This window comes from Marmota marmota, unplaced genomic scaffold (genome assembly GCF_001458135.2).
Source record: "Marmota marmota marmota unplaced genomic scaffold, marMar, whole genome shotgun sequence".
Taxonomy (NCBI): Eukaryota; Metazoa; Chordata; class Mammalia; order Rodentia; family Sciuridae; genus Marmota; species Marmota marmota.
In genome coordinates, this window is record NW_025999960.1 from 17,253,591 (window position 1) to 17,277,079 (window position 23,489).

Below are 23,489 nucleotides of genomic sequence, written 5' to 3' on the forward strand. Positions count from 1 at the left end.
AATTTTAAAATTTATCCTTAAGGATATGTAGGCAATGTTGACAAAAGATTTTAATTATGTCTACAAGAAAGAAAATTTAGAGTCTAGCCTAAGGCTAGCCTCAAACTTGGGAACCTCCTACCTTAGGCCCCCATAGCTGGGATTACAGGCAGGTGTCACTGCACCTGGCGAAATTAAAGAAAACACTTTATTATGGGAGATTTTAAACATTAGAAAGAAAAGTCAATATTCATATTTTCCCAATTACCTTATTATTTTTAACAATGTTTATTTGAATCAGGATCTAAAGAAGATTGCTATATTTCAATTGATATCTTTCTTCAATTTTTTTAGGGATTTCCTTTCCAGTTTTTTCTTTTTATTGACAAACTGGGTCCCTATAAGCTTTCTCATGATGCAGATTTTGCCAAATGTCTTCTTTGGTGTCATTTAACATCATCTTATATCCATGGTGTTTCCAGTCAAATTGGTCATTGAATCTAGAAGCTTACTCAGATTCAGATATTTTGTTTTGTTTTTTCCCAATACTATTCCATGTGTAGTAATATCAGATTGTCTCTTTTTGCAGTGACTCAAACCTATAAAAGACTTAATTATATTTTATAATGAATGTGAGAGAAAAATAAAAATTATGATAGTAGAAGAATGAGTGGTGAAAAAATTCATGATCTTACTTTGTCGAAGATATAATAATATCTCTTTTTTTTTTCCCCAGGAGGCTGAGAAAATGTTAGAAATTGGGGGAGAAAAGTTTCCTCTTGAAAGCAGGAAGTTACTAAGTAGTCCTGCAAAGAACAACAGTTTCAGGTAAAGCTCCCCAAATACGAAGGAGTTTACTATTTGGGATATTCTGTAAACATTCTGACTTCGTAGTAGGGTGTTATCAAAATGCAGCTGCTGGTATATAGAGCTAAACATCCAGTCTCCCAGGTTCATCCTATGAAAATACCTTTTCCTTTTCTTTGTGGACTGAATGCATACTCTGTGCCCAGCACTGTACTAGGTGAAGAGGCGGGCAGTGTCCCTAGTGCCTTCCTCCATAATACAACTGTGCAGGAAGGTTTCCTTATATGTTCTCTGTTAGTCTTTACAACCATTCTCTGAGAAAGTCTCATTTATCTACTTCTGTACTTGTGAGAAAACTGAGGATTATAGGAGTTTAGGTAATTTGCCCAAAGTTACAGTGCTACTGAGTAGAAAGATCAATTTTCAAACCTGGTCTCAAATCAGTACTCCTTATGCTTTTCTTTGTTACCTTCCAAAGATGAATAGGATGTGTTTTTTTAATTTCTAGAGAGTTCTCAGCCTGGTGTGCATGACTTTCCTACGCTTAGGCCTGCCTTTGGGTTGGAATAGTCCATTCCAACCTGGGTCATGGCATCTATAGTTCAGGGACCCAGGGGGAACAAGCTGGGATCTTAAAAATGCCTTAGTTCTGCCACTGATTTTATTCCTTTCTCTACCAAACCTATTGGTCTCCACAAATTACAAGAAGCTAAATTGGTCCATGTGTGGTTTTGCTCCCGTCATCTTGTTTCTGTTTTGAAAGGGGCACACACAGCGTGAAGGAGCTTAGAGGTCGAGAGGGACAGAGAAGAAAGAAAGAAAGGGCATCTGGGGCATCTGGATCTGGGGAAATTGACTGCTGAATCATTGGGTTCGTTGTGGTTTACACTGTGAGGTAAATTAGGAAAGTCTTTGGTTCCTAATAAATTTTCTATAAGTTATTATAGAAGAAGCCGTAGACTTTGAATTCTCTGTTTCTTCTCAAGTGGGATGCTGTCTTCACTCTTGGCATTTTAAGAGACCTCCTGGTGTATAGAAGACTTTAGAGTACTCTTGGGCTCTAGAGGACCAAAGACTGGGTTTAGAGTCTTGATTCCACTTATTGTCATAAGTGGACAAGCACTTAGCCCTATGATCTTTGGTCTCTGCACCTTCAAATGAGAATGTTATTAATCTCTGTTGCTATGATAGTTAATATGGTGAGAAAGTTCTTTGTTAACTATCAATGGACAAGATTTAGCCATGTAAATAAGAAAATGAATGAAGAGTGCCTGGAACCCAGCAAGCAAATAGTAGTTCCTGATTCTGTGCTCTTGGCATCATAACATGGTCAGCATTTCCAGTGAGGTCTTTCAGAGGACTAGCCATCACTTGGGACAAAAGCTCAGCCTGCAGAATCATCTCATAGGCAGCCTACCTTTTTCTGTTCTGACCTCAATGGCTGCAGGAGGAATGACCAGACTCCATCTGCATTCCCAGAGCTACTGAGAACTGTTAGCTAGTCTTCCAGTCTTTTCACTTCTAGTGGAGTGGCAATCATTATAAAGTAAGATATGTTTTTATCCATATGTTTGACATTCACTGTACCAAGCATTGATTTCAGATGTGACCCCTCTGAGATTAATATATCTGATGAAATGCCTAAAACCACGGTCTGGAAAGCTCTCAGTATGAATTCTGGAACCACAAAGGAAAAAAGGTAAAGAGATCTATAATTAAGGTTTTTATTTATTTTTGGCTTTTGGAAATGGTAATAATGCTAAAGGTAAAATATATATAGTTGTAAGATTGAATTTGTCTAATAAATAGCATGTCTAGGACTGTTGCTAACTCTACAAGAATAGATTTAAGCATAAGAAAAAATTAAGTAAAAATGGTTTCTAAATATTTGAAGAGAGGCTGTTTTGAGCTGTCCTTTTATATAGGTCCAGTCGGGATTAAATTATTTAAGATGTAAATTTGCTTTATCTGTTTTGTAACTTAATCCTCTTCTTAGTTCTCATTTCAAATTCTAAAGGATATCTTTCCTGTTACCTAACCACACAAACTGGAAAATTGCTACAGGTATATATTAATACTGTTAATACAAACAAATAGTATTTATAACAGACTTGAACCTATTTAACTTGTTCCATAATGAGAATTATTGCCATGAACAGATTTTGAAATGTTAAATTATAACTGTTTTCTTATTTTGCATTAAAGTATGTTCTGTATATCATTTGCTAATACCATAGCTCAGTTTTAATCAGGTTAATGAAGAAAATGAAAGGACTTAAGACATCTTTGCCTACATTGAGGTAGGCTGCACATCCAAATTGCTTAAATAATTTAGTCCAAACACTATTTAAGTTTATATAGATAACTGAAGGGCAAAATCTAAGTCCTTATTAAAGATACCTTTTCTAGTTAAAAAAAAAAAAAAAGCCTAGGAAACCTGGTCCTGCTCTTAACCCTGCTGTGCAATTTGGCCCATCCCTGTTTCTGGTACTCAGTTTACTTAGCAGGAAAATGGACATAATGATAAGTTTGCTCTGAGGAGAAACTGAAGTGCTTTGAAAAGTCACAGCCACCAGTGGGTGGTAGTGGTGGGTTTTTTCATCTTCGAATGGGTTAAAATAAATCTGTGCTGAATGTGAGTGAAATATAGAATCTTATTTCCTTCAGAGGAAAATCCAGGCAGCTGTCGAACTGTATAACGCACACAGTTATTTTTAGTTGAGAACTAGTCTACTTGTAAATGAACTTAAAATATAGCCAGATCCAAATTGTGGTGACATCTTCAAAGTATTGTGTTAAAAGCAGGAATGAATCATGTGTTCCCTTTTTGTCTCATTGTAACACTTTTATTCAGTCTCTTCAACTAAGAGTCTTTGCTGGGATAGAAGATTTGGGCCATGAGGTGCCTCAGGGAAGTTCTGGTTACAGAGAAAATGGTGAGTCCCTCAGAGAAGAAGCAAGACCAAGTCTGGCCCTATCCTTGGTCATCTCAAAGCCATGCTGAAGCATTCAGTTATTCTTGGTGTGCATTGGAGGCCATCCAGCCATCCCCATACCAGCAGCCAGTCACCAGATGTGAACGTGGAAGCAGAAGGCCACCTCCTGTTGGTAGTCCTCTTTCTTCTTTCTCTTCAGAACTGCCACTATTAAAGACCCAGCTTCTCATTTTTCAGACATTTTCTCTGAAACTCTCTGCTGGCCTGCTGAGCCACGTGGATCCATTCTGCCATTGAGGAGTTGTGCATTGAGGTCCCTCTTCCTAAAGGGTGAGGTGGGGGAGTAGCAGGAGAACAGAGAGAAAGGGGAAACTTCCTTAGTCATGTTGGTATCTGCAGGCTCCTAGGAAGCCCTGGGCCTTAGTTTGATTGCGTACCCTGGGTAGGGGGGATGCTGGTCATACCCAGTCAAGAGGTCTGCTACTAGGACGGTCAGCGCCCTAGATATTGGCCGTACTCACCACTTCAGTCAGGAAGACATTTCTGTCCTGGGGGGGATCAACTCAGTGAGACCCTTGGAAGATACAAAAGCCAAGGGGGATATTAGAGTTGCTTAGCTTATTTAGGTAAAGATTTAGGGGAAAATCAGTAATAACAAGTAAGAATGAGAATCTTCTCTTGGTTTTCATTGAGGATAGAGTAAGAGAATGAGTTGAATTGCTACGAAAGAAATTAGTGTAGATGCCAGGAAGGACTTCCAATTCTGAAGATTGGTCAGTGTCTCCCTTCTAGATATCTAGGAAAGATTTGATAACAGTTGTTTGTGAGTAGAAAAGGAGGTATGATGTTTTTATTGGCCATTTTGTGATTCTATTTGACATCTCTTGAGGATACATTCTGATTCCATCCTGGAGAGATCCAAGTGCTTTTGTACTGTCTTCTTAGCTGCCTTAGTAGTGAACCATCATCAGCTCAATGGACAAAATCCACCTTCAGCCACGTGGTTTCTTCATCCATGGGTATCTTTCAGTTGACAAAAAGTTATGACTCTCAGACATAAAAAGCTACACTGGGAAATGAACTATAAGTGAAGTTAGTTTTAGAATGTAGTTTAAACTACTTTTGCATTTTTTCTCTTCTTTGTTGCAATGAATGTCAAGGGTCTAAGTGCCCGTGCATATAGACCTTCCCTGCCTTTGTGCACAGAATGTGACCAGCCAGCCCATTAGCACCCAGAAAACCCAAGCCTCTCAGTTTTCCATCCTGGAAAATCTTTGTACAGTGGGAAGATCCCCTAGTGTGCTGTCCTTTTATAGGTGAGGAGTTGGCTGCATCACTTTGTTGAATGTTGCATTCTTTAGACTCTTAAAATATATTAAGGTATTCTAGTCTTACTGTAATGACCTTTGATTGATGTCAAAGGAACCCTGCATTTTCCCCATATTTCCCTATCTCTTAAGACCACAGTTATTTTAATGCAGAGACGATTTTCAAGATATTTAACAACTGTTACAGGACAGACACCAACCACTCGGAACAGGTACCTGCTATGAACAAACACTATGATTGCACCAGTGCCTATTGGCTGAATGTCACACTGCTTTCAAATATTAAAATGGCATCCCACTAAATTGTAGAGTTCCTAGTTTGTCTGATTTGTATTCACAAGGCTGTTCTAGGACAGCCTTGGCTTTCTTTCACGTGGTGCAGACAGGATCAGGCATGTTTCTTTAAAATATATGGGCATTAAAATCTTTGTGAGCCAAAGCTTCACATTTTATTACTTTAGGACAAATCTAATCATTGTACCCCCTTTTCCCATTTCTTACCAACTTTCCCATATCACTCTTTGGCTACTTTCTTGCATTTCTCTTTTCCATTGTTTTAGTTCCTTGAGAATGTGCACCTTTTCTTGCTCCATCTTGCCCACCCCCCACGTTATTCAGCCACACTTTTGCATAGGAGGTTGGCAACTTCTGTTTCCTTAGCCTCAGTGCACCCATTGCACTGGGAAGAACCCATTGTGGAACAAAACCAGTGACAGTGTCATCAGAAAAATGTGTTTCCTAACACATTGATACCTTGTGTATGCTAAGTTGCCTGAGGATAAGGAGACCTGCCTTTGTTAACCCTGTGCAGTGCAGTTTCAGGATCACATGTAGGCTTTGAGTTCTCCCCAGTCAGAGTCTCCCAGATCATTATACCTTAGGAACATTAGGCACTTTGGAAGGCTGTGCCCACCCTTTTAGGTCATTAGATTTTTCTTCTCAAACAGTAGTCAGCCTCATTTCTGTTGTACCCAATGGTAGGAACCACTCCCTACTCTTACTCTCTCCACTCTCCCAGGTCTCACCACTCAGCCCCAGTCCTGGCTGCTTTAAGGGTGCTTGAAAGCTGAGATAGTAAAAGGGGGAAGAACTTGAATGATATCTTTCTTGGCCTAAGTTTGTGGTTGGTGATCATGGTAGCAATAGTCATACTGGCAGCATTTAGGGGCAAGAAACTGGGAGAGGCGGTGAAACAGCAGCAGTGTGTATGCATGTGTACATAGTGACAAACGGGACGGACTGTAGCTGCAGGTTTTCATCGCTACTCTTAAGCATTTTGTGCACCTGGCTGTTAGAACATTGAAAAAATGCGGTCATTCTCCCATCTAGGGAATTCTCATCTGAGCTTCTTTGATAAAATAGCTTAAGGACAAATACAGGCAGATTAATATATGAAGAAAGGTGTTTGAAGTTCAATAAAGGAGAAACTGATTTAGAAGTAGAAAGAAAGACAGGTTGTTAGGTGTTTCTCAGGCCCACAGTTGCTTTCATGATGAGAGGAAAATTCAAGAACGGTTGAAATTGTTGGCACACCCTGACAGGCTAGTGGTGTTGTAGGAAGGGAAGGAGGCCAGGGATTTAAGAAAATGATGGTAAGTGGAATTTGGTTCTAAGTGGGCAATTTGCTTTCTAGTCATGACTCTTAAGGAAGAGTTGGTCTACAGAGAGGGCGAAGACCAGCAGAAATGTACTGTAAAATTGCCAAATATGTTTGATTGATAAAACACAGACTGACTCTTTGTGGCTAGATATGATTTCCAACTTCTGAAGGATTGTTGAGAGATAATGGTCTTTACAACATGCAGCTCCTCTCCTCAACTCTTGCTCTTAAAAACTTGGGGGGTAGAGGGCAAGTGAACCATATTGTTCCAAAAGACAATGTGAATAGTCATTATTTCTCTTTGTCTGGGTTGTGACTGGCTTGTAAGTTAGTTATTAGTGTTTGATAAAAATCTGGCATATGCTAAGAATTCAGCTTGGTTGCTAGCTCAGGTTATGAGAGCTGTGACCTTCAAGAGGTCTCTAGTGTTGGGGAATCTGTGGTTTCTGGTCATCCAAAAAGGACAGTTTCTAATTCTACTTTATTTTCTGCCTACTCAACTCTCCACACTTCCCTCTTAGTAGAGGAATCAATAATCTTCCCTGCATCTGCTCTGTTGATTTTGTTATCCATGTTCTGTATCTCAAGTTTTCCTGAAGCATAGGAACAGGTTTGATGCCAGAACCCCCTTTTTTAAAAAATCAGAATCAGAAACACTACCCACTTTGCTCTCTCTGCCACTTTATCAAAGTCTCTGAAGTTCTTTTGCAAGAGAGACAGCTCCTCCTCCTAGGACTTTTAAACAATCATTTTTGCAAGTTTGTCACTACATTTTTCCTCACATTTCTCAGGTTCCTAAGCTACATCCTAGCAGGCCAACCAGGAACCCTGCATTGAATGTTCCCAGCTTTCTTGACTTTTTTCTGGTGGTAGCCTTTGGGCCTCCTTTGAGCAGGCCCTGGCTAGCCAAGAAAGATGTCATTCAAGTTCTTCCCCCTTTTACTGTCTCAGCTTTCAAGCACCCTTAACTCTTCCTCCTACCTTTTCCTCAGTATTTCAAGTTCTCTTGGGAGGGAAGAAGTTCTTGATCAAAAGTCCCAAAACCACTACCAGTTTGGGGTAGATAGAGGAATAAGGAGGTCAATCAGTGCTGGGCTTCTTGGAAAGGGGACTGTATGGTTATGTTCTTATTTTTGGTGAGGGACTGAGGACTCTCAAGCCCTCAGGCTCATCCATATTTTAGTGTAAAAAGAAAAAAACATTCCAAAGCCAAGTAGAAGTGATTTTTCTACTAAATCTATTCTTTATGACTCTTGCTGTCCCTGGTCTCCTAACATTAATTATAGAGAATGGGTGGTTGACTCAGTTACATTTTTTTTTTTTGTCAGAAAGGAAGGTAATTTTCATAACCAAAAGAAGTGTGAAGTAACTATATCACTGCTTGAAGTGTGAAAAGAGGAAAGGAGTGTTACGTGAACCTTTCCAGTAGAAAATTCAGGAAGTTGAATGATTCATCCATAGGCATAATTCTTTTAGAAGATTCTGTGCTCAAAGGGAATGGAATGGTTTCTGACCCTTCTGAAGAGATAAAGAATAACATTTTTTCTTAAATTTAACCCACTTTCAGCATGGGGAATACAGAACTTTTTCTTCTAGCTGATGACATTAATATTTCTTGAGAAGAGGGAGAACCCACCCACGGCACATTTCTGAGCCCAGCAGAAATCAGCAAGCTTGGGCTTCTCTTAGCAGGTTTGCGGATGACTTCAACATGCAGGTTTTTCACATGTGCAATAACGCTGGAAACAGAAGCACCAAACTGAATGTGCAACTACTCCTTTTGTATAAGAAGCCAAAATCCTCCTCTTCCCCTTCTCCCATATTCATTCCTCTGGGATAATAAGTCTCCCTCTTGTTTCTCTGTGTCTGTCTGTCTGATTGATTAGAAACGGCTGCCCTTCCAAGCTAAATAGGGTCGGGTGGAGAGTAGAGCAACCTTCCCTTGCAAGGGGACAACTTGAGGTGCTGGTACATTTCTCTTGTTTTCTATGTTGTTCTTTCTAGTAGGTCCCATGTAGAGATAGAGCTATTTTTGTTTTAGAGATTCCAAAGTATATATTTTTAGTGTAAGAAATGTACCCTCTCCACACTCCATGGTGTAAATAGAACTGGGAATAAATGTGTCATTGTGATAATCCCGTAGCAATTTGTGGTAGGAACAAGACTCCTTTTCCAATCTGTGTCTGTGACCTAGGGCAGGTAATTGTGACACTGCATCTCCTAGACCTCTGCCTGCCCAGGCTTGTGTATACTCACCTCAACGGTGAAAATAAAATCTGTAGAAACTGTGTACCTGTAGTGTTCTTTGAGCCTGAATCAAGGGGCTGAGCCACTGTTGAGCAATTGCAGAACTTGTGAAGAATTACGAAGATGGGTGAAACAAAGGTGTGGTGGTATTGCTGAGATGCTTTGAGAGGATATATGCCTCCTCTGTGCAGGTTCTGACTAGTCCTTGGGGCAGAGCCATGAAGGAGGCCATCCGGGCCTTTTCCTAGGGAGCTGCTCAGGCAGAGGCAATCAGGACAGCAGAAAAAGAAAGCCAATTATGAAGATAAAACCAGGCCATTGAGAGCAATTGCTAATATTTAGAAACTCTCCACTGTCCTGAAACTTAGATTTTAAAATCTGCTGTCACCTGGGTTGTTTTTGTGAGTGTTGTTTCATCTTTTCTCTCAAATCCCATTGCTATAGGGTTGGCGAAAAGGGGATGAGGGAAGCAATGGAGGAAGAGCAGAGAGACCAGTGAGGGAGTGACAAGATAAATGGTCGGGGAGCCAGTCAGGAGGCTTTATTGATTGACAAGAAAGGCATCACCTTATTTATTTGTTTATACATATGAGGGATTGAGCCCAGGGGCTCTCAACCACTGAGCCACATCCCCAGCCCTTTTTAATATTTTATTTAGAGACAGGATCTCACTGAGTTGCTCAGGGCCTTGCTGAGGCTGGCTTTGAACTGGTGATCCTCTTGCCTCAGCCTCCCTAGCCACAGGCTTACACCACTGCACCCAGCCACTGAAAGCCTCTGTCAAAGAGGGTGAGGTGAGCATTTTATGAAGTGAGAGAAGTACAAGCTGGGCCTGTAGTCTGTAGACACAGAACTCCCTGGTTGTGAGGGCTTTTGCTGTCTTTTGGCTGTTTTTAAAATGCCTCAGGAGCATATACATCATGCCCTTTGCCTCACAAAGAGACATGCTTTAATTTCACTGCGTGGCATGTAGCATGTGAGAAGGCTACTATTAGAGGAAACAGCCAGTTCTGATGGCTCAGGCTGTGGCCTGGTGGGGGTGCTGGTGCAGAAAGACGGCCCTTATCATCTAGCAACATCAGGGTTGTTAAGGATTCTGTAGTACATGAAAAGGGCTTAGGACAGCATCTGGCTCATAGTGAGCAATAAAAAATTTCGAAGTTGGGCTGGGATTGTGGCTCAGTGGTAGAGCACTTGCCTAGCACATGTGAGGCACTGGCTTCGATCCTCAGCACCACACACAAAAAATAAAAAATAAATTTATTATGTCCATCTACAACTAAAAATATTTTTAAAAAATTTTGAAAGCACATGGCTCCTGGGTTAGTTAATTGAGCAGTAATCACATAGGGATGGAATTATGTTTGGCTCGCTTGATTAGGCTTTACCCTCTGGGACTGAGCCCATCTTTCTAGAACCATATTGCTGCCCCAGTACCTGTACAAAATCAGGATTCTGTTAGTAAGGAACAAGGCAGGAGTTATAAGTGATTCAATATTTGAAAGTGCCTGCCAGTGAAAGGAAGAGAGCCTGAACCCTGGGCCTCCTGCTGAGCTCTAGCAGGCTGTGGAGAGCCATGAACCTTGGCAACAGGAGCTTCTCTGAAGGTCAGCATTCTCCACCCTTGCTTTGCCTTCTGGTAGATTCACCTGAGTGATTTGTAATCTAATGCCCAGTTCCTTCTCTACCCCAGTTAAACAGAATCTCTGCTGTGAGCACCAGTATTTGCTAAATGCTCTCCAGATGATTCCTAGATGCATACTGGGTGGAACACCAACTGCTGTGATCCTCACGCTGCCTTGGCTCAGCTCTTCTGTGTCTGCCTCACTTCCACCCAGCTCATTCTCACCCCCAACTCTATGATGTTCTCCTACGTTGTAGCTCTGCTGCAATGTCAGTTTCCTTGGCCTCTGTTCCCACAGCCTTAACCACCTCCAGATTCTTTCAGTTTCAACCCCCACTGCTCACAGCTTCACTCTCTTTGTATTTCCCCAATGATTCCCAAGACTGAGAATATATTTGGTCCCTGCTCATCATTTCTTAACAGGCCACACTGAAGGCCCTTAGTTTATAGCTCAGCCTATAGCTCTGAGACCTTTAGGCCTGGAGCCATTCTTGGGCTAACTGGGAAAGAGTAAGGACCACTGGTAAAGAATATGGCAGTTGAGGGAATGTTCCTCATCCCTTAGGGGCGGCTTAGAAGGAGACAAGGGCCAGCGCAATACAGTAAAGATGTGTCTAGTTATCTTAGTGATGATCAAAGTCTGTTCTCCAAGTTACAAACCTGGACACAAATTTGCCCCTTTCACCTTTTGGTTGTGTTTAATACTGGGACACACAGGCACATACTTGTAAGAAAATCATACAGGTTATTGCCTGCTCCCTCACTAGAACACTCCCTGTGAGCTTGCTTGTCTTATGCTGTCAGTGCTCGTAAATGGAGAGAGGTTCAGATGAGAACTTCCAGGAGGCTGAGGGCACAAAATAGAGTCCCTTAGAAGAGGCAGGGTATAAAACAGGCAAATCAGAAATAAGTCTGCCTGAGTTCAAGTCCCAGTTCTGACCACAGCTGGATGACCTTGGGCAGTTTGCTTCAGTAATGCCTCAGTTTCTTCATCTTCAAAATGAGAGAGATAATACCACCTACTTTAAAGGGTCAGTAGAGGAGACTCAATGAATTCACAAGCATGCTAAGGCTGCTGCTCGCCATGTGCCCTTGATGTGTCCTCTAGTTGCAGCATGTTCTCCTCCTATCCACCTGTCTTTGGGTTCATAGCTGTGTGGAGCAGTAGACTCCAGAGCCCAGGGGAAAGGAGTCATGGTCACCATAACCCTTGAGTCACTTTTAGGTATTAACTCACAGGAAGAAAGACCTTGGGCCTACTAACCCAAGCATGTTCTCCATCTCCACTTCTACCTGCACCTTTCATGTGGGGTTATGGAGCGCTTACTTTGCTCTAATATCATCAATACTTTGGCCATTGATCTTTGGTGTATACAGTAGGGAGAGAAGAGGTGAGTAGGTTTCCAAGCCTCTAAAGTTTAATGACCATTCTCTTCTTACCGTAGACCCCAAAGCCCCTTCATCCTCTCAGACTTACACATCACCTGATTTCCCCAAGAATCACAGTGGATAAGGAAGAAGTGCCAGGCTTGTCTACCCAGGCAAAGTGGTAGTATAACAGTTCTCTAGTAATTTTGAGCTGTGTGATTCCATGCTGGACTTTTTTGTCATCACTATCACTGTTGTCAGAGGTCTGCCTTGGGCATTTCCTAACTCACTGTGCAGGGCTGAAGCACTTGACCTGGAGAATCACTGAGAGTAGTGGGCAGTATCTGTTGTGTCATGTGTACTTCACAGAGATGTTCTCTGATCAAATCCTCATGGCTTCTCATGGCACAGGCAGTGGGTACTGTCCTTCTAACAGATGAGGACAACTGGAGCTAAAGATGGAATAAGTTGCTGAAGTTCTTACAGCTGGTGAGTAGCAGCAAAGCCAAGAGTGAAGCCCTATTTATTTTTCCTGATATGTGCTCTCAGCTGACCCCTTCAAGTTCCTGCCTATAATGAGGACAGAGTTTAAAGCTCACGCCTGATATGTATAGAAAAATCAAAGGTTATATTGAAAAACACTAGAGAAATGTGAAATTGGAGAACATACCAAGTTAAGTCACTGGTAAATAGCAGAAGAAGTCAAGAAAATTAATAACTCAAATTCTTATTCTGGAATAATCCAACAAATTCAAATTAAGAAATACATTCCAGAAAGAACCCATACATGAAAACAATATTTTCTTAACTAAATGACCAAGGGCAGTAGTGACGACTCCTGAGAAGTCCTGGGCGGCTTGACTAACATCCAAAATAAAATAGCAGGTGTAAAGCACAGTAGTGAGGACTATATTCTACAGGGTGAGGAGAGGATCATTTCAGAGCCAGTGAAGCCTCCAAAGGGGAAAGAGAAGCATGGCTTGGAACCCAGAGGCAGGAGTGCTATGGAATGTTCTGGTAAGAGTGCAGTCACTGGTTTACTTGCATTTGAGGGTTTGTGTACATAAAATTGGAGACAGACCATAAACATCAGTCTAAGGGGTGAGGACTATCCTATAAGCTGCAAGGTCCCATCATGGGGGGAAATGGATGCTTTGAATGTTTTTGAAAAATCCATCTTCTAGCTGATCCAGTGAGTGCCTGGACATGGGGAACTCAGGTGACATGAAACAGTGCTCCAGCATCACATGTCTGAGACAAAAGCTGTCATGGAAAATAATGAGTGAACTCATTTGACAGAACCCCAGGAGACGTACCAGGACCAGCTTGTCTCCTGGGAGGCAGATTTGACTTGTACAATAATGGAATTAGCTGCCTTGGGACTGGCCATGTCCAGCACTGGGGATGCCAGGCACCTGCAGATGTGAGAGGAAGGTCTTGAGGGTCTGTGACTCTGTGACAGGGGACAGGGGTAGGGAGGATGCTGCAGACAGACAGCATCACCTAGGAGCAGGCTGAGAGATGGGAGGGTGGTGATGAAAGAGTGGGTGGGGAACAGATGTCTGAGCTGAGAGCAGGGAGCAAATGGGTGTGGGGAAGAAAAGAGTAGGACGAGGTTGTCTGTGTCTGAGGCGGAGCGGGTGGGTGAGGGCTCAGAACTTGGAAGGCCCACTACTCTGTGCTGGGTCTTTGGGTTACATGGGACCCAGGTTTTGTGGGTTTAGGTTAAAAATAATAAGGTGCTATAAGATCATAGGAGTGTATGTATATTCTTATCCCTGCCCCCCCACTGATATAGTAGGGCCTCCAGACCCTCTTTTAAAAGGGGGGGGGGGGCGGGGCTGAATCATGTTTGCTCATGAGCACGATGACCTCAACAACAGCCCTCCATCAGAGGCTCCAGTGCCAGCTCTCTCTGTCATGCCCACTGTTGAGCAAGCCCCTGCTGCTGTCACCACCCCCACTACCCGTGGCAAACATAGTATGCCAGTTCCCTCTGCGCTGGGCCAACACCCCTATGTGCTGATGGCATTGGCTCCCAAGGGCTCTCAGGGCAATAATACTCTGCCATGGCATTGGGGCACCTTCTGCCAATGGATTCCCACAGCTAAATTGCCTTGGCTCCTCCAGTGGGCCCAAAGCAGAGATCATTTCAATTTGAAGGCCCATGTCCCAAGGAAAGGACTGAACAGGCTGACCCTATTGCCAGTGTTGGGGGTCATGTGGACTGCAGGCTGTGAGTAGGGGCTGCTCCTAGAAGGAGTTGTGGGGAGGGACCAGCAATGAGCAGCATCACTAATGCAGAAAGCCGAAGAAAGCCGCTAGCCTTTGAGAACTCAGCTGTGCCAAATGCATGTCCAAGTACTTTAAATTCACCATTTAACTCTCACAATGACTTTTTTTTTAGTTGTAGATGGACACAATACCTTTATTTTATTTATACATATTTTATGTGGTTCTGAGGATCAAACCCAGTGCCTCACACATGCTAGGCAAGTGCTCTGCCACTGAGCCACAACCCCAGTCCTCACAATGACTCTTTGAGGTCGGCATTGTGATTATTACAGATCTGGAAGCTGAAGTTAAAAGTTAAGCAATTTGCCTGATGATGAACAGCCAGTAGATGGCAGAACTAGGATTCAAATCTAAGTTTTTGAGTCCAAAGCACTTGCATGCTCAAGTTCACATTATTATATTCTGATACGGTATTTCAACTATCCAGTTTTCTAGGCCCCAAAGATCACTTTGAAAGCTGGGTCATTTGACTTGGTCCTATCTACATTGATTTGGTTAGTAAATCAATAAACACATGATAGAGTGCTTACTCGGTACCATGCAGTGTCCCCATGCCTAGGAAATGCTGGTCAGCAACTCATAGGGCTTCCATCTGGAAGGGGCAATATAAGAGAATATAAATTGAGGAGGAGGCTGATCTTACTGATAGGCAGATAAGAAAACCTTCCTAAGGGACCCCTTCCTTGTCCTAAGGGACCTCTTATCTCATGGTGGCCACATGGCCCTAGATAGGGAAAAGTCAGGAGATACCATCCTGGTTCTGGTCCTGATTTCACTCATTACTATCTTCAGTTCCTTCTCTAGGTTCCAGTGTCTTCATCAGTATAGATAAGGGATCGTGTTTAGATGTCTTCTAAGCCCTTTTTCAATTCTGACATTTCCTGAATCAAAATGAGGGCTTTAAATATGGTGAGTCAGGAGCCACAGAGGTGTGGCAGTTCTAGAGAAATGGATAGGAGTGAGTTCAGGGGAGCAGAGATATCTGGACTGGTCCAGGCAAACTGGAGTTTGGAATCCATCAGGTGAGTGCTTGAGGTGGTGGTAGAGGGTGAAGAAGTTCTTCATAGGACCTGGACCTGCAGGAACTCTGTTAGAGGTGGTCTGATGCCTGTGTCCCTGTGCTGTCTCCTGGTTCTGACATACTGACATCAATAAAAGTCCAAAGTAAGGAGTTCATGGCCTTCAATCTCTTGCCTGGAGAGCACAGTTTCACTCATATCCTCCCTGGGTTGTAGACTCAGCTTTGCATGGCCTTTGATTTGTGATTGGAAAAGTCTAACCAGAAGGAGCCTCATTATGGTACTGAAAAGAGAGCCTCCCCCACCTGACAACACTGTGACCCTGCAAACCAAATAAATCTCTGGAACTAGACTCTTCATACCATGGCAAGGTCCCAACCAGGAAGGGTAGAAATGAACACGTAGAGACGGCCCTTTCTAGTCCTCCTCATCAGCCTTCCCTCATCTCCATGACAAATATCCCACTACTGATAGACACTGGTTACCTCCACCACCAGCTGCAGAGAGATAATGAAAGAGGTTATCCATCTGCCTCTGGGTCCCCCACTTCCCACCAGTTACTCCTCTGGTGTCAACCCTTCACACATCTTCAACTGCTGGTTCCTTCTTGTCCACATCTCCCCTTGCACAGGGCAACTATCCCAAGATGTTTCATATATCAGAGAACATTCTGGGGCCTCATTCACCAACCCCCAGCTCCTGGTTTCTGCTCACATCTACCCCCTCACAGTGCATGCCCGGCAGGGCCTGGAGCCTCATGTACCTTCTGCCTACTGCTCCTGCCTCTCCAGATAATTAGAATCAGATGAAGTATATGGATGCTTGAGTTAGACATGATTTTAAATAAAGCATAACTTTCAGCAGTATTGTGTAATAGGAATAATTATATTTTATAGATGAAGAAAGTGAGGCTCAGAGATGCTAAGTAATTTTCTCAAGATCACATAGCTTTTAAGAAGCAGACCTGTCTTCAAAGTTCTTTTTCTACATTAGTTTACCTCCCATCATCCTTAGAGAAGGCTTTCTTGAGCTTTTTAAACTCCTGTCCCACTAGCCAACAAGATTTTGTCTAGCTTCAATTTCTGTATCTTATATTAGGAAAATAGGCAATTTTTTCTCATTATCCAAATACACGATTATTTCGTAATATTAAATGTGCTTTCCCCCCACTCTGTGTCCTGCTCCTTCCCTGCCTCCTGCCAAGCAGTCTGCTGTGCATTCACAGGAAGAGATTCTCACCACCCCCACTCCAGCTCTGAGGGCCATGAGCTGCCTCAGAGTGGTGTGATTCCCTCTGGGGAGATTCCAGAATTCCCCTGTACTTAGCCAAAAGAGCATACCCAGAAAGAAAGGTGAGAACCCGTGCCTTTAGAATGAAAAGCACGAGTGTCTTTGAGCTGGAACGACAAAGCTCAAGGCACAGACTTTTTCAGGACTCCAGGATGGGATCCAGGAGTCTGCCCTTCCTCTCTCCTCTGTGTGGGCCGTCTGGGTCAGAAAGTACCCACTCTCCCTGGAAAGCAGTTCCCCTTGCATTCAAGCTGTCCTGAGCCGGAGGGCAGTGGTAGAGCTGAGTGGCTTTCTTCACAACAGCCTTTCTGCAAACAGCATCTTTCTTGATCCTTGAAACTGAGGGCAGTTCTGTTGTTTCCTTTATAGAGATAAGAACACTCAGGGCCAGAGGACTGGTTAATGCTGTCCCTCCTGTCCCTCAAGCCTCCCGTCTAGGTTTGTACATTCTCACACCTTTTCCTTTCAATGTGGACATCTACCTGCAGTTTGCTTAATAAGTCAGATTTTTAAAAATTACCCTAAAAATAAATTTTAGAACTGTGATGCCCAATATGCTATCCACTAGCAGTGTGTGACTATTTCAACTTAATTAAAGTCTAAAACAATTCAGTTCCTGGGTTTTACCAGCCCCGTTTCAAGTGTTTCTGTGTGGCCTCATGTAGCTCTTAGCTAGCCTAACGGATGGCACCAAATAGACCATGTCCACCATGGCAGACAGCTTGACAGTGCGGCTATCAAATATTTAGAACGAACAGAAAATTATAAAGTTATGTGGGAGTATAAGTGCTTTTGTTTTCTATTGCTGTGTAACAAATTACCACAACCTTCGAGACTAATACACATTGGGGCTGGAGATGTGGTTCAGTGGTCAGGGCTTGCCTAGCATGTTTGATCATCAGTACCTTAAAAAAAACAAAACTCATTACAAAAAACATCATTATTAATGACTGGATAACATCAAAAGATATATTATGACTTATTAAACTAATTCCCTATTGTTGACATCTGTGCTGTTTCTAATTCTTTGCCTACTATTATCAACATTGTGACTAATATCTTCGCACATAAAGGTTTTTCTATATGTCACATTATTTCCTTATAATAGATTTTTAAAATTTTTCAGTTGTAGATGGACACAATACCTTTATTTAATTTAGTTTTATTTTTTTAATGAGGTGCTAAGGATCAAACCCAGTGCCTCACATGTGCTAGGCAAGGGCTCTACCACTGAGCCACAACCCCAGCCCAGGATAGATTCTTAATGGAAGTTATTGGCTTAAAAGATATAATAAATTCTTAATACAACTAACTAATCGCTTTCCCCAAAAGTGCCATTGACAATCTCCCAGCTGTGTATGAGCAGGACTTGCAGCTCTTCACCAGACAGCCCAGCCTCCTCCTCCTCATCCTCCAGGACTTGAAAAGAACCTTTACCGAGAGGCACAGCTTTTCCCCAGGCTGGAGAGAACGACAAGGGCAGACTGGGCTAGGGCCTCCCCTAGACATCCTAACATCAAGGAAAGAAAGAGTGGGTTCCCTACTCTTGGGGGCTCACTTGCTATTTGTGCATCCCAGTTAATACAGTGCACTTTAAGAGAAACAGAAACTTTAAGAAATATTTTGAAATTTAGAAAACTTATGTCCAGATTCTGGGGAAGATTCTCCCACAATACACCGTCAGTTTATTATTGAGAGCAGCATGCCCCTTCCCTGAGGTTCTCATTATGGGGGGAGGGATTCCCTGCCATTACTGAGCATGCTTAGGACTCCCCTTCTGCTTCAACCTCCCAGATGAGGAGCAAAAGCAAGGCCTAGTGCACAAGCACTGGTGAGCCTTCCCCGGGGGCCAGCTACCCTCCCCATCTGGCTATTATTTTAGCTCTTCATCCCAGCTCTGCCACTTGCTAGCTGTTGTGACCCACCCTGAAAGACATTGCCCTATGCCAGCATTGGTTTCATTCTCTGCAAAAAGAGGATGTTGAATTCATCTTATCTCTATCACTTATGATATATTTGAAATGACTCTGCTACAAAGTAATGTACACATTATATGTTTATTGTTATTTTATGGTACATAAATATCATCCAGTTGGCATTCATGGAGGGGATGGTTCTCTGTGTTTAATCCACAGGCATCTCTATTGCATGTGAGCAGAGCTGATGCTGAGCTAAGGGACACAGAAATGGTATAAAGGATCAGAATCTGAGATGCTGGCACAGCCAAAGGAGGATGGGGAGAGGGTGGGTTCAGAAAGCAAGGACAAAAATGTTGATTTGTCTTGCTCCCTTGTTCTGGAAACTACCTTAGGATGGAGACCTGCCCGCCCTCATTCCTGCCCCTTCTGAGATATGTTTCTGAGGTCTTTTCTTCCTGGCCTCACTCAGATTGCTACAAGACTCTGGAAACCACTGCAGCCAGGTGCCACAGCTGGGTCCATACTGCACCTTTGATGAGAATGCTTACAGTGGCTCAGCTTTGCCAGAGCCTCTCTGGACTTGTTCCGCTGGCTTCACGTAGGTTGGAGACTGCAGGCAGGGCTGCCTCTTCTGCCTTGGGGTTTCCCAGGGCCACTGTGTACCCAGGTGCAAGTTGTGCCCTGAAAGGCGAGAATGGGAGCTGGAACCCAGGCCACACACACTCTACTTGCCATGCTGTGTGCCTGATACACCTGTATTTGGTCGGAGGGAGGGACACCTTTTTGGGATTTACACAGAGGTGCCCTAGGGCTGTGTGATCCTGGGTTTCCCAAGTTCCCATCTGTCACCCTCTTAGCCCATCCGCCCTTGCCTTGTCTTAGAGTTCCTAATCTCTTCTTACCCACTGAAATGTGACTCTGAGACCTCTTGATCTGCCCTTGGGTGTGTCCTCTTGAGCTCCTGCTTCTATCCTTGTTTCTGCCCTAGCCTGCTTCTCAGAGGACACCAGACTCATCTGTCACCAGCTCATTGATTACTTGAGCCTAGCATCAGCATGTCCTGGGGAAAGTCTAGCTTCAGTGAAAGCAAAATGCCAGGAGCATTAGCAGGAAAGTCCATGAATATAGAGGAGTATGCTCAAACAAGAAAGGGGGTCCCTAAGGATATAAGGAAAGGGACTATTAGGAAGAGGCCAAGAACATGAGCCTGGGATGGAGGGCTAGGCTGATGGGCATGTGAGAATAAGATAGCACCAGAGCTGGAAGGGGCTCTGGGATGGTGACATCTGCCACCCCTAAATCATACAGCCCATTGAACACCGGAAATGAGTCAGGAGCTACAGGATGGGCTTGGCACAGCAGTTAATGCCCATAGGATGCCAGGAACAGGGTCTGGGATATAGTAGGTTCCATGTAAGTGTTTGACATAAGTATGTAGCACATGTTGATACGTCCTGGGGACTCCCTGTCTCAGAGGATAGCCTTGCTCCAAGCAAAGCTCCTCAGACCAGTGCCTCAGACCAGCCACAGGAACTTTAAGGACTGCTGGTTACAGGTTCAAAAGTCAGGGCTAATCATAGAGAGGGAAAGGAACTTTCTAATCCACATCTTTACCATCCTCACTCTTCCCCTGCCTGCCCTTGATATAGATTGTTATCTCAGAAGAATCCTTTACAGGACCAGGTCTATGAACTGGCCCACAACTAGACTAGACTCTCAACCTCTTGAAGACAGGAATTATGTCTATCACATTCATATTTGCTTTCTTTTTTTTTTCCAGTAAAGTACTGCATCTAGCACACAGTACATGTTTTTAAACTTTTTGTTAAATGAACATATGGCCCTCTGAGGCAGAATTAGCCTGCAAGTATATCCTAATTAGGAACAATGATATTTAGGGAGAAGTCAGATCAGAACCATATATTGATGCAGAACAGGCTCAGCTGGGTCCATGTTGAGAGTCTGTAGATGTCAGTGCAGGAAAGGGTTAATCCAGCAGGCCCGGGTTGCTCTAACCTTGCACATTCCAAACAAAGGCCTCCAGTCCTGGCAATTGCCTCGCTGCTAGAATGACTTTTGAGTCTGTGGAATAGCCTGCTCAATAAGAATTGTTGTTGTTTCTCCTCCTCCTCCTCCTCCTTCTTTTTGAGCTGAAGACCTTAAGCCAACTGTTAAGCTTAAGGCTTAACAGACCTTAAGCCAGTCTGATCAGATAGCTCATATGAACCATATGAATTATGGTGAATGCCTATTTTTGTATGTGTGAGGTCCTAGGCCTTACTCTATCAGTATGGCCCCAATAAAAACACTGGACCACAAGGCTTGAAGGCACACCTCACACTGGCCATACTTTGCACAACACTGTCACACATAATTTCTGGGGGAATTAAGTGTGTCCCTAGAGGAGGAGCCTGGTTTCTCCTGGGTTTCACCATCTACTTTCCCTTTGCTGATTTTCATCGGTAACCCTTTTGCTAGAATAAACCACCGCTGTGAGAATATTGGCTGAGGCAGTCTCAGTAATTAAAGATGATCAGAAGTAGCCGGATGCAATGGCACACACCTATAATCCCAATGACTCGGGAGGCTGAGGCAGGAGGATCGTGAGTTAACTTAGACTGTCTCAAAAAAAAAAAAAAAATAGAAGAAGAAGATCAGAAGTAGGTAGTTGATTTCTAATAATCTTTGTTGTTAGCTGGATTGATGCTTCTCCACAGAGGTGCTTCTTCATGCCTGATGCATTCATTCATGCTACAAATATTTCTTGAACACCTACAATGTACAATATTGCATTCCAGTCACTGGAGCATACTAGTCAGTGAACAGAGACCTCTGACCCTCATGGAGCTCACATTCTACAGGGGCTGGGGGAGAAGCTAGAAGCAATAAGTATAATAAATAATGTGATAAATTCTGTGCTAAAAAGAAGCAGAACAGGTACAAGGGATCAAGAGCATGGGGTTAGGGTGGGGCGCATTGCAAGGGTGAGACATGACTTGGTGGAGGGGAGAGAGCTGGCATGTGGGTCTGTGCATCAGTTCTTGGAGGACTGCCCTGTGTCTTGAGTGTTGGGCAGTAGTTCTCATTCTTAATGAACACAGAATAACTTAGGGAGCTTGTGATAAAGCAGAGTTTTTGCACCCTATTTTTGGTGGTGATGGGGAGGAGTTGGGGGACTAGAGATGTCCTGCAGATGTGGGGGAGGAGTTCATTAATACTGTATCAATAGAGAGGGTACACGGGAGCAGGAAAAATGGTGGAATGAGATGGACATCATTACCCTAGGTACAAGCATGACTGCACATAGGATGTGATGCTACATCGTGTACAACCATAGAAATGTGAAGTCTTGCTGCAATTGTGTACAATGAATCAAAATGCATTCTGCTGTCATATATACCTGATTAAAATAAATAAATTAATTTTAAACTACTGTATCAAGCAGTTTCAGTGAGTTGATGTTGGACTTTGGAACTACAGTTAGACACACTCCATTAGGCAGCCGAGGACCAAGGGACACAGCCCTAACTCTCAAAGAACCTCCTCTTCAGCAATCATCCAGGGGGCATCGGAGTACATGGCAAGGCTTTTGGGATCACGTTTCTGCCATTAATACATCCATGGGGAAAGTCAATTTCTGAATGATGATCAGCTGAGAAAAGAGAACCCTGAAGGGACATACTTTGAGGAGACAGGGTAGGAGGTTAGGGGACAGAGGTGAGGACTCCTGCAATAAAAATCTATTTTTTTATTGGGGCTGGAGTTGTGGTTCAGTGGTAGAGAACTTGCCTGGCATGTGGGAGGCCCTGGGTTCGATCCTCAGCACTGCATATAAACAAACAAACAAACAGCTAGGTTCCTAGGAGCAGGGAAGTGCTTAGAGGCCAGAAATGGCCTCTGATGGAAAAATTTTAAAAAAAAAGCATTGAATCTTCCTAGGCCCCATCCCCTAGGTGGCTCTGCCTGAGGGACAAAGTCTTCAGTGATGGGGAGTCTGGATAGATAGGAGGGGCTGCAAGGTCCAGACCTCCCCACAGGACCCCAGCTGAGGCTGGGACTCCCTCCCTGTTCTGTGTTACCCACTCCATTTTAGGATTTTCCTGAGGATAATTTCCTTAGTGAACCTCTTGCACATGTCTCGTCTGACCTAAGACACAGAAATAATTCAAGCACCAAACAACCTGGACTCTGACACACAGTTATTTAAGAAGTAGGGGGAAATTAGCTGAACCTGTTCCCATGGCAACCCAGAAAGGCATTTCTCTCCCTTTCCTAGCCTGGACCTCCCAAACCTGCCTGGCTTGGCTTCTCTGGAAAGGGCATGTTAATGCCCATGGAGAGGTGGCTTCCAGACAGGTGGCACCATGCTTCAGATTGCCCTGAACCACAGGAAACATGGAAAAGGCAAATTGACTGCCAATTTCAGGCAAAACTAAAGGAATAAATCTGGAGTCCAACATTGGGGTAATCAACTTCAAAGATCATAGAGTTCGTTCTCATCCTTCTTAGTAAGCCCAGAAATCTGTTCAAAGAGCTGAAGATGTGCAGAGATCCACGTGAAACTTGGCCAAAGAGGCCGACTGCCCTTTGGGTCTTTGCTCTGCCTGCCCTCTGCTGGAACAACTCGTGAACAGCAGCTGGTCAGAAAGGAAGGAACCCCAACAGAGAGGTCTTCAAAACCCCACTGCAATTGTGCTCATCCTTTAGGGTTCACTTAAAAGTCACCCCCTCCAGGAAGCCTCCTCTGATCCCTGCCTCTGGAAGCAAGTTTTTTTTTGCTATGAGAGCTCGCAGCCCTTCCTTTACACTTCCGTAATGGCACTGCCTACCTTATGCCATGGCTAAATATTACATATGTTGCCTTCCCAACTAACTCGAGAACTCCCAGGAGAAAAGGATTTTTTTTTTTAAAAAATTGACTCCTGAGGGATTTTGCACCTGCCTAGAAATGTCTGCTACAACTAAGCCTTAAGTTTGCATTATTAAACAGAGTCCTTGAATTAAGATGTTGTATCTCCAAAAAGGCCCAATTTAAAAATAACTATTAAAAGATGTAAACAAGTTGCCTGGCTGCTGA

General features: G+C 43.4%; 1 protein-coding gene across 2 annotated transcripts in view; it reads left to right on the forward strand.

Moving 5' to 3' along the window:
• Slc4a8 (solute carrier family 4 member 8) overlaps nt 1-19,555 on the forward strand; it is an 83,519-nt gene extending 63,964 nt beyond the window's left edge. For both annotated transcript variants that reach the window (XM_015493594.2, XM_048802750.1), the window contains exons 23-25: nt 716-807; nt 2,390-2,485; nt 3,641-19,555. In XM_015493594.2, coding sequence (XP_015349080.2) covers nt 716-807; nt 2,390-2,485; nt 3,641-3,653 — 201 coding nt within the window. In that variant the 3' untranslated portion in view covers nt 3,654-19,555. The remainder of the gene's footprint in view (nt 1-715; nt 808-2,389; nt 2,486-3,640) is intronic.
• The last annotated feature ends 3,934 nt before the right edge of the window (nt 19,556-23,489 follow it).